At 43.8% G+C, this 12,769-nt stretch overlaps 1 protein-coding gene across 3 annotated transcripts in view; it reads left to right on the top strand.

The window, feature by feature from the left end:
• CHD2 (chromodomain helicase DNA binding protein 2) overlaps positions 1 to 11,241 on the top strand; it is a 131,138-nt gene extending 119,897 nt beyond the window's left edge. The window contains exons 32-33 of one of the 3 annotated variants that reach the window (XM_008051273.2): positions 4,878 to 5,121; positions 10,637 to 11,241. In XM_008051273.2, coding sequence (XP_008049464.1) covers positions 4,878 to 5,121; positions 10,637 to 10,970 — 578 coding nt within the window. In that variant the 3' untranslated portion in view covers positions 10,971 to 11,241. The remainder of the gene's footprint in view (positions 1 to 4,877; positions 5,122 to 10,636) is intronic. The other 2 variants (XM_008051272.2, XM_021709227.1) reach the window with 2 other exon arrangements.
• The last annotated feature ends 1,528 nt before the right edge of the window (positions 11,242 to 12,769 follow it).

The following is a 12,769-nucleotide window of genomic DNA, read 5'->3' as shown; positions in this document are numbered from 1 at the left end:
TGGGACCTCATCTGTACAAAAAGTATTTAAAAAATTAGCTGAGTGTGGTGGTGCATATCTGTAATCTCAGCTATTCAGGAGACTGAGGATGGAGGATTGCTTGAGTCCAAGAGTTCAAGGCTGTGGTGAACTGTGACCTTGCCACTGTCCTCCATTCTAGGTGACAGAGGAGACCCTGACTCCCAAAAAAAAGTAATAATGATAAGACTAGGGAAAGATGAAAAAACATATGCATCTGACTCTTAATAGCAGTTACCTTAGGATGGTAGGACTGGAGGGAGGAGAATGGAGGATGTTAGTAACTTGTCCATTGTCTGTTGCCTCACTGGCTACAATAAGCATGAATTATTTTTAAAGATTAAAAATAAAGAGAAAAAGGGATATGGAATAAAACCTAAAAAGTATATAGTGTATGTGTGTATAGAAGTATAGTATAAGATTTATTTCATAAAGATTCAAATATGCCATCATAATAAAAATGAAATATATTCCTTTCTAAACTTCAGTTCTAGAATTTTCATTTGATTTTAAAAATATATATATATATAAAATTTTCAAGCTTTTAAAAAAACCTACTTTATCCTTTTCTCCTTTTTAAAAAGTATTAATTATAGTTATTTAAAAATTCTTGTCTCCTAACTCCTCCAATATCTAAACTATCGTGAGTCATTTTTTTATTGTATGCTTTTTTCTCCTGGTTTTCAGTCATGTAGTCCTGTCTTTTGGCATGCCTATTTATTTTTGCTTAAAATGTTTTAAAATTTTTAGGCGCTCTAGTTGATGTTGCCATCCACAGAGGGGATTGACCCTTTACTCTCCCTTTACTTAGAATGAGGGGCGGTCATCTTAATCTGTATGCCTCAGGTTCACCCCTGTCCTGGGGCCTAGCTTTTCAAAGGGTTTGACTGAGGATCAGTTGCATCACTGCTTCCTCTTTCTTTTTTTTCTTTTTTTTTTTGAGTTGGAGTCTCACTCTGTCGCCCAGGTTGGAGTGCAGTGGCATACTCATGGCCACTAAAGTCTCGACCTGCTGGGCTCAGGTGACCCTTCTGCCTCAGCCTTCCAAGTAGCTGGAACTACAGGCATACGCCACCACACCTGGCCAATTTCTCTTGATTTTTTTGTAGAGCCGAGGTCTCACAAAGTTGCCCAAGCCGGTCTCAAACTCCTGGCTCAGGTAGTCCTCTTGCCTTGGCCTCCCAAAGTGCTGGGATTACAGGCTTGAGCCACTGCACCAGCCTACTGCTGCTCCTTTCTAGTAGGCTTTGTTTACTTATTTATTTTGAGTTGGAGTCTCACTCTGTTGCCCAGGCTGGAGGGCAGTTGCATGCTCATGGCTACTGCAGCCTCGACCTGAGGTCTCACCAAGTTGTCCAGTCTGGTCTTGAACCCCTGGACTCAGGCTGTGCTCTCATCACTGCCTCCTGAAGTGCTGGGATTGCAGGCATGAGCCTCTAGTAGGCTCTAAACTCTTATCTTTGTTTCCTTAGCACCAACTCCTCTCGCTTTAAGGGGGTTTTAAGCTTAGCCTCTCAACCTCCTGCTCCCTGTAGATTTAGCAGATGCTCTAAAGGAAAACTGACCATGTGTTCAAAGTCCTTCAAGTCCCTAATCTCAGTCTAGCCTAGGAAGATCACTAACAGCTCTGCTGGTATGTTTCTCCAGCAGTGGTCCTCTGCCTGGGAAAGGCCTAGATCCTCAGCTGGTGCTCAGAATCATAGATTTTGTCAGTGACTGCAGAAATCAGCGCTTACCTTTTTGGGGTCTTCTGTTCTTTGGAATCTTAGTCCTTCTAGTCCTGATTGCTTTAGCTGTTCTTTGATGCCTTTAAACAGATTATTTTTTATTTGTCCTTTCTCATGGTTCCTGGTAGGATGTAATTCTGCTGCAAGCTACTCTATCTGGAAGCATAAGTTCCATAGCCTCTAATCTTAACATCTAAGTATTTCCGGAATTAATCATCATTTTGTGGAGGGGGAAAAAAGCTAATCACTGTACTGGATGGTTAGGAAATGTTTTCATGTTTTTAGATTTAGTTGATTTAGTTATACTGACATTTTTTCTAGTATTAGGCTGCTTTTGTGTTATTCATATAATGTTGCTTATATTTTGAATCTTTTTTAAAAATTATTTTAAACTAACTGCTCTTTTTTCAGTCTTTCATATGACTTTATTTTCTTTCTTCAACCATAATATATCCAAATTTTGTCTTAAACGGTAGGTCTGTGAACACAGGCTTATCCAACCCACTTACAAGCAAGGCAAATGCTGCTTCTTGAAATGGTTCCACTATGGACCTTCTGGTCATCCAACCCAATGTCACCCCCTTGCCTGGCTTTACCTTCACTATATTGTGCAGCCGCTTCATTGAATCTCATTCTAGACCGTGATTTTCCATGCTTTTCACAAAGAATGCCTCTGACTTTTACTGCCTGGCCACCATCTTTGGGACCCAGAGACTTATCAGCACCGTTGCTCCCAGAGGCTGCTGCTGCTTTCCCCCTTTCCAGAGCCACATTTTCCTTTGGGTGGCATCTTTGAAACTTGCTGTTGAACTGTCAGCTGCTCAGGTTGCCATATAAAGCCCTGCATTTAAAAAATTTAATCCTTGGATTTCTCACCCATCTTTTTAATAGTACAATGCCTCAGAGAGGTTTTAAGAAGAAAAGCAGGTCTGATTTACTCTGGAAATAAATGCCCTGGTTTGAGTATTAAGCATCGCTACAAAACCACAGACCTTGACACCTTGTTTGAACTCTTTCCATTTGATTTGAGCCATCTTCAGATGATCCTTTGCAAATATTTAGGTGTCTCTTTTTGTTACTCATTAATTTTTAAGTTAAATAGTCAAAAGTGTTTACTTTTACGGTCCTCTAGTCTAATCCACCTAAATTTAAGTCACTGGTTGACGATACATTTTATATATATAATTTTTTTTTTTTTTTTGAGTTGGAGTCTCACTCTGTTGACCAGGCTGGAGTGTAGTGGCACGCTCACGGCCACTGCAACCTCGACCTGCTGGGCTCAGGTGATCCTTCCACCTCAGCCTTCCAAATAACTGGAACTACAGGCATGCACTACCACACCCGGCTAATTTTTTTATTTATTGTAGAGATGAGGTCTCACCAAGTTGCCGGCTGATCTCAAACCCGTGGGCTCAGACAATCCTCTCACCTTGATCTCCCAAAGTGCTGGGATTATAGGCGTGAGCCACCGCACCCGGCCATGACTATACCTTATATTAATGGCATGAATTTCTAGGTTGCATGGGTTCCTTAAGGGTGATAATCTTGAGCTCTGTAGAAAAGCTCAAGAAGGCCAGCAAAATAAGTGGAGACATTAATTTGGTGGCATGTCTTTGATCTTAACAAATTCTAGACAGAAGCCACATCATTCATTTTGGTTGATCCTGTGTATTTGTTTCCTTGGGCTGTATTTAGCAAAGTACCAGCTACTGGGCAGTTTAAAACATTTCAAGTTTCTCACAGTTCTGGGGACCAGAAGTCTGAAGTCAAGGTGCCAGTAGAGCTGGTTCCTTCTGGAGGCTCTGAGGGAGAATCTTTCCGTGTCTCCTGCCTTCTGGTGGCCGCCAGCAGTTCTTGGCGTTCTTGACTTGTCGGTGGGCGTGCCAGTTTCTGCCTCCACCTTTCCATGACCTTCTGCGTCTCACGCCTCCCTCTGCCGTGTTTTGAAAAGGTGTCTGTTGTGAGATTTAGAGCCCGACCTAAATTTAAGATGGTCTCATCTAGAGATTTTTTAACTTAATTATGTCTGCAAAGGCCCTGTTTTCAAGTAAAGTCACACAGGCTCTGGGCGGACATATATTTTGGGGGCCATAATAAAACTCTCTATTCCTGGACTTCAGTGTTCTTGCTACTTTTTCTGATTCAAATAAGTGTGATTCTTTCCTTAGGGGAAAAGGGAGGCTTCAGAAGCCGAAACAGATTTTAGCTTGGCTCTATCTTTAAGAGTTAGAGTGCTGACCCATGTCCAGTCTTAGTGAAATCACTTTTTACAGGAGGGTGTCCATTTTTTTTTTCTTTTTTTTTGGTGTAGGTTAGGGAAGCATAGTAGAATCAGTGAGTGTAGTCTGGAGAGATTATCAGAGACCAGGCCCAACTTTTAGTATCAGTAGGTGAAATAAACATTAGATGTGTAAACAGTTGCAGCTGTGAAACTCAGCAGTCTCGTTTTCCGAATTACTGTTTGGTTTTATATTTTTGGAGTGAAATCGCATTTTAAGGGTATGCCAGAGACTGAAAGGTAAGCAGGTATGGAAAATGAAAAACAGTTATTTTTAAGATTTCCGAAGGAGAACAGTAGTGAATTTTCTTTTTCATTAAAATTTTGGGGGAAGAATGTTAGAACTCAAATGTTAACCAGCAGCAGTAAGGCCAAGAAAGAGGCAATTTTCAAGCCTGTACTCCCAGCACTTTGGGGGGCCGAGGCGAGAGGATTGCCTGAGCCCAGGGATTCGAGACCAGTCTAGGCAACTTGGCGAGAGCTTGTCTCTACAATAAATGAAAAAATTAGCCAAACGTGGTAGCGCACACCTTGGAAGGCAGAGGTGGAAGGATTGCCTGAGCCCAGCAGGTCGACGCTGGGGTGGCCGTGGGTGTGCCACTGCACTCCAGCCTAGGCGACAGAGTGAGACTCCAACTCAGAAAAAAAAAGGAAATTTAGTGTCTATTTGTAACATATGTCAGCTTTTGGTTTAAACTTCAGCAAAAGTGGGGCTTACTTTGGCAGTACATATACTAAAGTTAGAATAATACAGAGAAGATTAGCATGAGAAAAAAAACAATATAAAAAATAAACTTTAGTGAAGGTGAAATCCAGCCATTTCTTAGAGTCATCAGATCTTTCTTTTCCTGCAGATCGAGGAGACTGGCAGAGGGAAAGAAAGTTCAACTATGGTGGTGGCAGCAACCCACCATGGGGCAGTGACAGGCACCATCAGTATGAGCAGCACTGGTACAAGGACCACCACTATGGGGACCGGCGTCATATGGATGCCCACCGTTCTGGAAGTTATCGACCCAACAACCTGTCTAGAAAGAGACCTTATGACCAGTACAGCAGTGACCGAGACCACCGGGGACACAGAGATTATTATGACAGGTATGCAGAAGGCTATGAGATAATAGGTGCTGACCTCTGCCAGGAGCTAGCTGACTGTAAAGGGGAAGACAGTGACACATATCTGAATGTGCTTATCTGTCAGATGCTAACTGAGTCTCTCATCACGTGTCAGCCTCAGTCCCAAGTCTTGAGTGCCAGGCTATAGGTTTTATGTTTTGTTCTCTGGGTTATAGGGAACACATTTCACCTATGCAGGAAAAGAGTTTTCTGCCATCCTTTGAGGAAATCTAGAGAAGTGGTGGCCATAATAGTCAGCAACTGAAATTACTAAGTTCTGTGCTAGGCTCTAAGCCACACTGCGTAACAGAGACCCTGAGATAGGTACTAGCCACAGTTGTTGCCCACTAGGAACTCATAATTTAAAGAGTTAATGCTGCTGGTGGTGGTGGCTCATGCCTGTAATCCCAGCACTTTGGGAGGCGGAGGTGAGAGATTTGCCGAAACCCAGGTGTTCGAGGCAGCTTGATGCGACCGTATCTCTACAATAAATCAAAAAATTAGCTGAGTATGGTGGCATGTGTCTGTAGTTCCATCTGCTTGGAAGTCTGAGGTGGAAGGAACACCTGAGCCCAGCAGGTTGAGGCTGCAGTGGCCCTGAGTGTGTCACTGCACTCCAGCCTAGGTGACAGAGTGAAACTCCAACTCAAAAAAATAGAGTCAAAACCTTTTCAAGTTGTACCCATTCTACAACTATATAATATCACAAGTGGTGTGATGAGCCAAGCTTGTTGATTGTGAGAGCAAGTATAGGAAGGGCTGAAGAGGAGGTTTTATCTATATTTCTTAATTTCTTTTTCTTTTTTTTTTTGAGTTGGAGTCTCACTCTGTCACCCAGGCTGGAGTGCAGTGGCACGCTCCCGGCCACCGCAGCCTCGACCTGCTGGGCTCCGGCGATCCTTCCACCTCAGCCTTCCAAGTAGCTGGAACTATAGGCACACGTTACCACGCCCGGCTAATTTTTTTATTTATTGTAGAGATGAGGTCTCACCAAGTTGCCCAGTCGGGTCTTGAACCCGCGGACTCAGGCAATCCACTCGCCTCGGCCTCCCAAAGCGCAGGATTGTAGGCTGAGCCACCGAGCCCAGCTTATATTTCTTAATTTCAGGACTTGGACATATTTTAACCTCATAGCAGCTTTGGTTTTCTCTAGGCTGATGGCATGCTTTGTGTGCCCTGCACCTTGAATTTAAAGTGGGAATATTTCATATGTACATCTCAATGTCCTGCTTTCTTTTTGGGAATATCTGGAACCAGCAGGCATGTTAGCAGTGCAGTGGTAGCCAAATAGTGGCCATCTCCTTAGATGGGCCTCTGCCCTCACTCCCACCCTTCTGTATTGTCTTGTTGGTATTGTCTGGTATCATTTTTTTTTTCTGTCTGAAGGACTTTTGCTTTAGTGTGGATCCACTGGTGATTAAGTCAGCGTATGTATGTCTGAAAGGTCTTTGTTGTGCCTTCATTTTTGAAAGCTATGTTTACAGAATGTAAATTCCCAGATTGACAGTTTCTTTCAGTACTTTTAAAATGTACCTCTACTGTCCCCTTGGATTGTTTCTGATGAGAACTTTGTCATACTTACCTTTGTTCTTCTTTACATAATGCTGTTTTTTTTTTTTTTTTAATAACTGATTATGGTGTACCCTGGTGTATTTTTCTTCTTGTTTCCTGTGCTTGGAAATTGTTGAGCTTTTTGGATGTGTAGGTTTGTCATTTCCATTAAATTTGGACATTTAAAAATATTCTTCAAATATTTTTTCTGTCTTCCCACTCTCTCTTCTTCTTTGAAAATTCTCATTGCACCTACATTAGCTTGCTTGAAGTTGGCTGATAGCTTACTCATGTTCTGTTATTTTTTAAAAATTATGTTTTCTGTTTCATTTTGGATAGTTTCTATTGCTATGTCTTCAAGTTCACTAATTTTTCTTTTTCAGTGTCTAATCTGCCATGAGGCCTATCCAGTATATTTTGTATTTTAAGCATTGTAGTTTTACCTCTGAAAGTTGTAATTTACCTCTAAAAGTTTTTTAAATTGCTTATATCTCTAACCTTTAAAATCTGAGCTATACTGCGTCTTTGGGAGGCTGAGGTGAGTGGATTGATTGCCTGAGCCCGCAGGTTCGAGACCCGCCTGGGCAGCGAGACCTCATCTCTACAATAAATAAAAAAATCAGCCGGGCATGGTGGCGCATGCCTGTAATTCTGGCTACTTGAAAGGCTGAGGCAGAAGGATCACCGGAGCCCAGCAGGTCGAGGCTGCGGTGGCCGGGAGCGGCCACTGCACTCCAGTCTGGGCGACAGAGTGAGATTCCAACTCAAAAAAAAAAAAAAATCTGAGCTATAGCCGGGTGTGGTGGCTCACGCCTGTATTCCCAGCACTTTGGGAGGAGGAGGCGAGAAGGTTGCCTGAGTCCAGGGATTCAAGACCAGTCTGGGCAACCTGGCCAGACCTTGTCTCTATAATTAGTAAATAAATAAATGGTGGGTGTGGTGGCACACACCTGTAGTTCCAGCTACTTGGGTGGCTGAGGCGGCAGGATGCCCTGAGTTTAGCAGATCGAAGCTGTGATGGCCATGAGCATGTCTCTGCACTCCAGCCTGGGTGACAAAGAGACGCCAAACTCAAAAAATTAAATAAAATAAAATAATCTGAGGCACAGTTATAAAAATGGTAATTCTGTCGTTTGGGTCATTTCAGTCGATTGGTTGGTTTCCTCATTGTGGATCTTACTTTCCTGATCCTTTCCGTGCCTTCTAATTTTTAGTTAGATGCCAGATTTAAAATCTACCTTGTTAGGTACTGGGTGTTTTGTATTCCCATAAGTATTCTAGAGCTCTGTTATGAGACACAGTTTACCTGGAAGCAGTTTGTTTCTTGCTATTAAAATTCATTAGAACTGGAGCATTGCTTAGTCAAGGGCTAATTATTGCCAACCTCTAAGGTAAGGACCTTCATGGCACTCTACCTAGTGCCCCTTGAATCTGGAAGGATTTTGATCTGGTTGGTGAGAACAGGCACTATTCCAGTTCTGTGAGATGAGCACAGAGCACTATTACCTCCAATGCTTTGGGGTGGTTGGGTGGTTCTCTCCCTGCCCTTGGATAGTTTCCTCACATGTACATCTTAAGTGTTCAGCTTTATACTTAAGAGAAACCCTCTGTAGATCTTCCAACTTCTTTCTCTGCACAGAACTTTCTTCTCTTGTACTATGTCCTGTGAACTCAGGCTGCCTTGGCCCTCCTGGACTCTCAACATGACAAGTCTACCAGCTTCTTTCTTAGTCCTTCTCCCTGTGTCATAGCCTGGAAACTGTCTCATCGTAGTGAGCAAGGGCAGCTAGTAAACTCGTTGCATTAGTTTCTCTAGAAGGCTCATCACATTAGATCCCTCAGGGATCATGGTTACTGATGGTCTGGTATCTTGAAAAGCATGGTTCTATACATTTTGTCCCTTTCTCGCTATTTCAGCTGGGGAGGGTAAATCTAGTTCCTGATACTCCATTTTGATTGGAACGTGAAGTCACCCAATTCTTCCTCCGTCTCTTTTTTATTGAAATGAAAGTCACATTATATACATGAGCCATTTTAAAGTGAACATTCACAGTGTCGGGCAGCCATCACTTCTATCTAGAGGCAAAACACTTTCATCACTCAAAAAACTCCTGTAGCCATTAAGCAGTCATTCCCCATTGTTCCCTTTCCCTAGCCTTTGCCAACTACGAATCTGCATTTTGTCTCTATGGATTTGCCTATTCCCGACAATTCATATAGAAGGAATCATATAAACAGTATGTGACCTTTTGTGTCTGGCTCTTTCACTTAGCGTAGTGTTCAAGGTTCATGCACGTTGTAGCAAATATTAATACTTCATTTCATTTTGTAGCTGAATAATATTGTATGAATATATCACATTTTGTTTATCTATCTATTCATTGGTGGACATTTGTGTTGCGTCCATCTTTTGGCTATTGTGAACAACGCTGCAGTGAATATTGGTATACAGATATTTGAATACCTGTTTTCAGTTCTTTGGGATATGTACCCAAGAGTGAAATAGTAGTATGGTGGTAATTATTTAATGTTTTATGAACCACCAAACTATTTTCTACATTTTTACATTCCTACCAGCAGTGTATGAGAGTTGCAACTTTTTGGCTGGGCATGGTGGCTCACTCCTATAATCACAGCACTTTGGGAGGCAGAAGCGAGAGGATTGCCTGGGCACAAGGTTTCGAGACTAGCCTGGGCAACTTGGCAAAACCGCATCTCTATAGTAAATCAAAAAATTAGCCAGGCATGGTAGGCGTTCTAGCTACTTGGAAGGCTGAAGCGGAAGGATCACCTGAGCCCAGCAGGTCGAGGCTGTGGTGGCCGTGAGTGTGCCACTGCACTCCAGCCTGGGTGACAGAGTGAGACTCCAACTCAAAAAAAAAAAAAGAGTTGCAACTTTTCCATGTCATTGACGGCATTTATTTTCTGTTGTGTTTTGTTGTTGTTGTTTTTAATGAGTACAACTATCCTGGTTAGGTGTAAAGTAGTCTCATTGTGGATTTGGGTTTCATTCCCTAATGGTTAATGATATTGAATATCTTTTTATATCTTTATTGGACCATCTGTATGTCTTCAGAGAAATGTCATTCAAATCCTTTGCCTCTTTTTGAGTTTTGTTGTTGAGTTATACTGATTCTTTGTAAATAGTATAGTAATTTACTATGGTCCAAGCTAAAAATTTGACTTTTACATGGAGCCGATTCTTAAGGTAATTTCATTGGCCTTTCATTTATAGGTTTATGGTGAATTTTTCTTTCCTTTGTTTTTTTTTCCTTGAGTCACAGTATCACTCTGTCTGTTGCCCAGGCTGGAGGGCAGTGGCATAGTTACAGCTCGCCACAGCCTGGCCTCAGGCAATCCTTCAGCCTCAGCCTTCCAGGTAGCTGGGACTATAGGAACACACCAATGCCCAGCTAATTTAAAAAAATTTTTTTATAGACAAAGTCTCGCTGTGAGGCTGGTCACAAATTCTTGGCCTCAAGCAATCCCAAAGTTCTGGGAACTCCTGGCCTCCCAAAGTGCTGGGATTGCAGGCGTAATGGTCAGAGGGTCCTTGGCCATGATAGCCCATAGGGGGGCAGTGATCAGACATTCATCGGAAATCTTGCTGGTGTAAGTTATTACTGATAACTTACAAAATAATTTTTGTGACTCTTTTTCTCCTGGACTGGGTCAAGAAATATGAAAATGTTCATAGATCTTGCCAGTTTTTTTCCTGAAGGGGATATGAGTTTACAAAGCCATCAGTGATTCTTCAGTGAGGTATAAAATGACCTTTTGTTATTCATTTGTTTGTTTATTTGTTTTGATTCCTAGTATTGTGAGCATTTGTCCCTGAGTCTGTGGGAACTGTTCTTGAATATGAGTGTATGAGGAAGTGGACAATGGTGGAGTGGATGGGAGTCGGGCTGTGGTCTTTGAACTGATCCTTGCATTTTTGTTTCAGGCACCATCACGACTCCAAACGGAGGAGATCTGATGAATTTAGGCCTCAAAATTACCACCAGCAAGATTTCCGACGAATGTCTGATCACCGCCCCCCTATGGGCTATCATGGCCAGGGACCCTCAGACCATTACCGCTCTTTTCACACAGACAAACTGGGGGAATATAAACAGCCCCTGCCTCCATTGCACCCTGCAGTCTCAGATCCTCGCTCGCCCCCTTCTCAGAAATCTCCTCACGATTCCAAGTCACCCCTGGATCATAGATCTCCTTTGGAGAGATCTCTAGAACAGAAAAACAACCCAGATTATAACTGGAATGTTCGGAAAACATAAAGGACAGCACAGAAAGGGGAGAGCAGGAATCATCAAACACGTGGATGTTTTGGTCTGATCCAACAGTAGCCAGTAACCTAGACCAGTAAGTGGAGTATCTGGACATGCTGCTGCTGTCAACTCACTGGCTGAAGGAGCACTTCGAAGAGCGGGAGACCCTTCGTCGGGTCCAGCTTCGATTGGGTCACCACCCCTGCACTTTGATACCCTGTCCCATTCCAGCCTAGTTCTGGCCTTCCACTTTGATGGCACTAGGAGGAAGAGGTGACTTTGTGTGCCGGCTTCACTGGGCTATGTCCAGTCAAGGAATAGGAGATCCTCAGAGTCAGGAATGTTTTACTGCCAGGGTCAATGTTCCCTGGACCTTGGTGCGGTGGTCAGGAGAAGGAAGGCTGCATAATGGCTGCTGGGACCTGATGGTACAGTGTGGGATTTGGTCCCCTCTGACAAGACAGATGCTGCTGACGGGGAGTGGGGAGTGGGAACGGGTGGGGTGTCATAGGACTTGATGGGGGGCAGGCACACCCTCTAATGTGTTCTTGGGAGAATTGATACACTCAGCCTCATGTGAAGCCAGTGGGGGGGGGTGGGGGGGGAGGCAGCAACACCCATGGCGGCTTCTTCCCTGCCGACACCACTTCTTCCCACACCGTTTTTGTAGGTCTCAGAGGTTTGGTCTCCTGAGTGGGCCTCCTTTTCTCCCTGTGCTGACTTGAGTACTGTGAGTTAGACAGCGTTGATGCCAGTGTGGTCTTACTTGATGGAGTGGGCTGAGTGCGGATAGGGTGGGCATGGGGTGGGAGCATGCGGCCAGGGAACTGGAATCCCTGGTGGATTTCCGATTCCTCTGACTGAAGGAAAACTACAGGTCCGGGGGAGGCAGAGGCAGGCAGTAGACAGGTTTCTAACGTGGGCTTTGGTGATTGCCAGCAAGTGGGCGAAGCCTGCAGTATTGGATTAGGTCAACATTTCCTGCTGGCATTTTAGTTCCCTTTGCACAGCTTAAAGACATAGTTTATACAGAATCACACATCTGACATTGATGTGGCGGGCAGATGAAAATAAGTTACCTGTGGTGAGCAAGTTGCTGCTGCTAATTGGAGATTGTTAGAAATGAACTCAGTTTCTTTTAGAATAAGATTAAGGAAAGTGTAAACCTAGGTTCAGTTTTTCTCAAGATAGGGAACATCCAAGAACACAGTAACAGCTATCGACAGAATCATACTAGAGGTGAATTGAGTCAGGACAAGTTGGCTGCCTCAGTTAGGGCCTTCAGTTTTACCATTTTCAGTATAGCTTGCCAGTATTGTTTGAGACTCCAGAGGCCTTTCTAGAGGAGACAAAATAACTGACTTGAACATACAGTGTGGTGTAAGTGTCTAGGCTCAGAGCTGGTGAAGACCCTTTGTTGGGCATGCACAGGGTTAAACTCCCTGGCCTGACTCAAGGGGATGACAGGACTTGCGGGCCTCCTGGGCAGCACCATGAATGCCTTTACCATGCCAGGCTGTGCCCAAGGGGAGAAGAGATGCCATGATGTGGCCATGGTGGCTGTGCTCCTGCTCCACAGAACACTGTGGGCTGACTTGTGCTGAGTTTCCAGAGGGGGTCTGGGACCTAGAACTTGTGCTGGAAGCTCAGTGGATCCCCCCTTCTTTTTTAACTCCTCATGGTACTTGGGATTTTCACGCTGGACTTAGACCACACGTGCCCTGGAGCCGAGGCCTCAGTGGCCGTGAGGGCCCACCTGGCCACAGTCCTCCCCGGGAGGACCTGGTGTGACTGCCCAGTGGAGAAGG

This window comes from Carlito syrichta, unplaced genomic scaffold (genome assembly GCF_000164805.1).
Source record: "Carlito syrichta isolate Samal-C Ts95f unplaced genomic scaffold, Tarsius_syrichta-2.0.1 Scaffold169260, whole genome shotgun sequence".
In the NCBI taxonomy this organism is placed as follows: Eukaryota; Metazoa; Chordata; class Mammalia; order Primates; family Tarsiidae; genus Carlito; species Carlito syrichta.
Note: the sequence above shows the minus strand (reverse complement) of the source record. Positions and strands in the feature narration are given on the sequence as shown.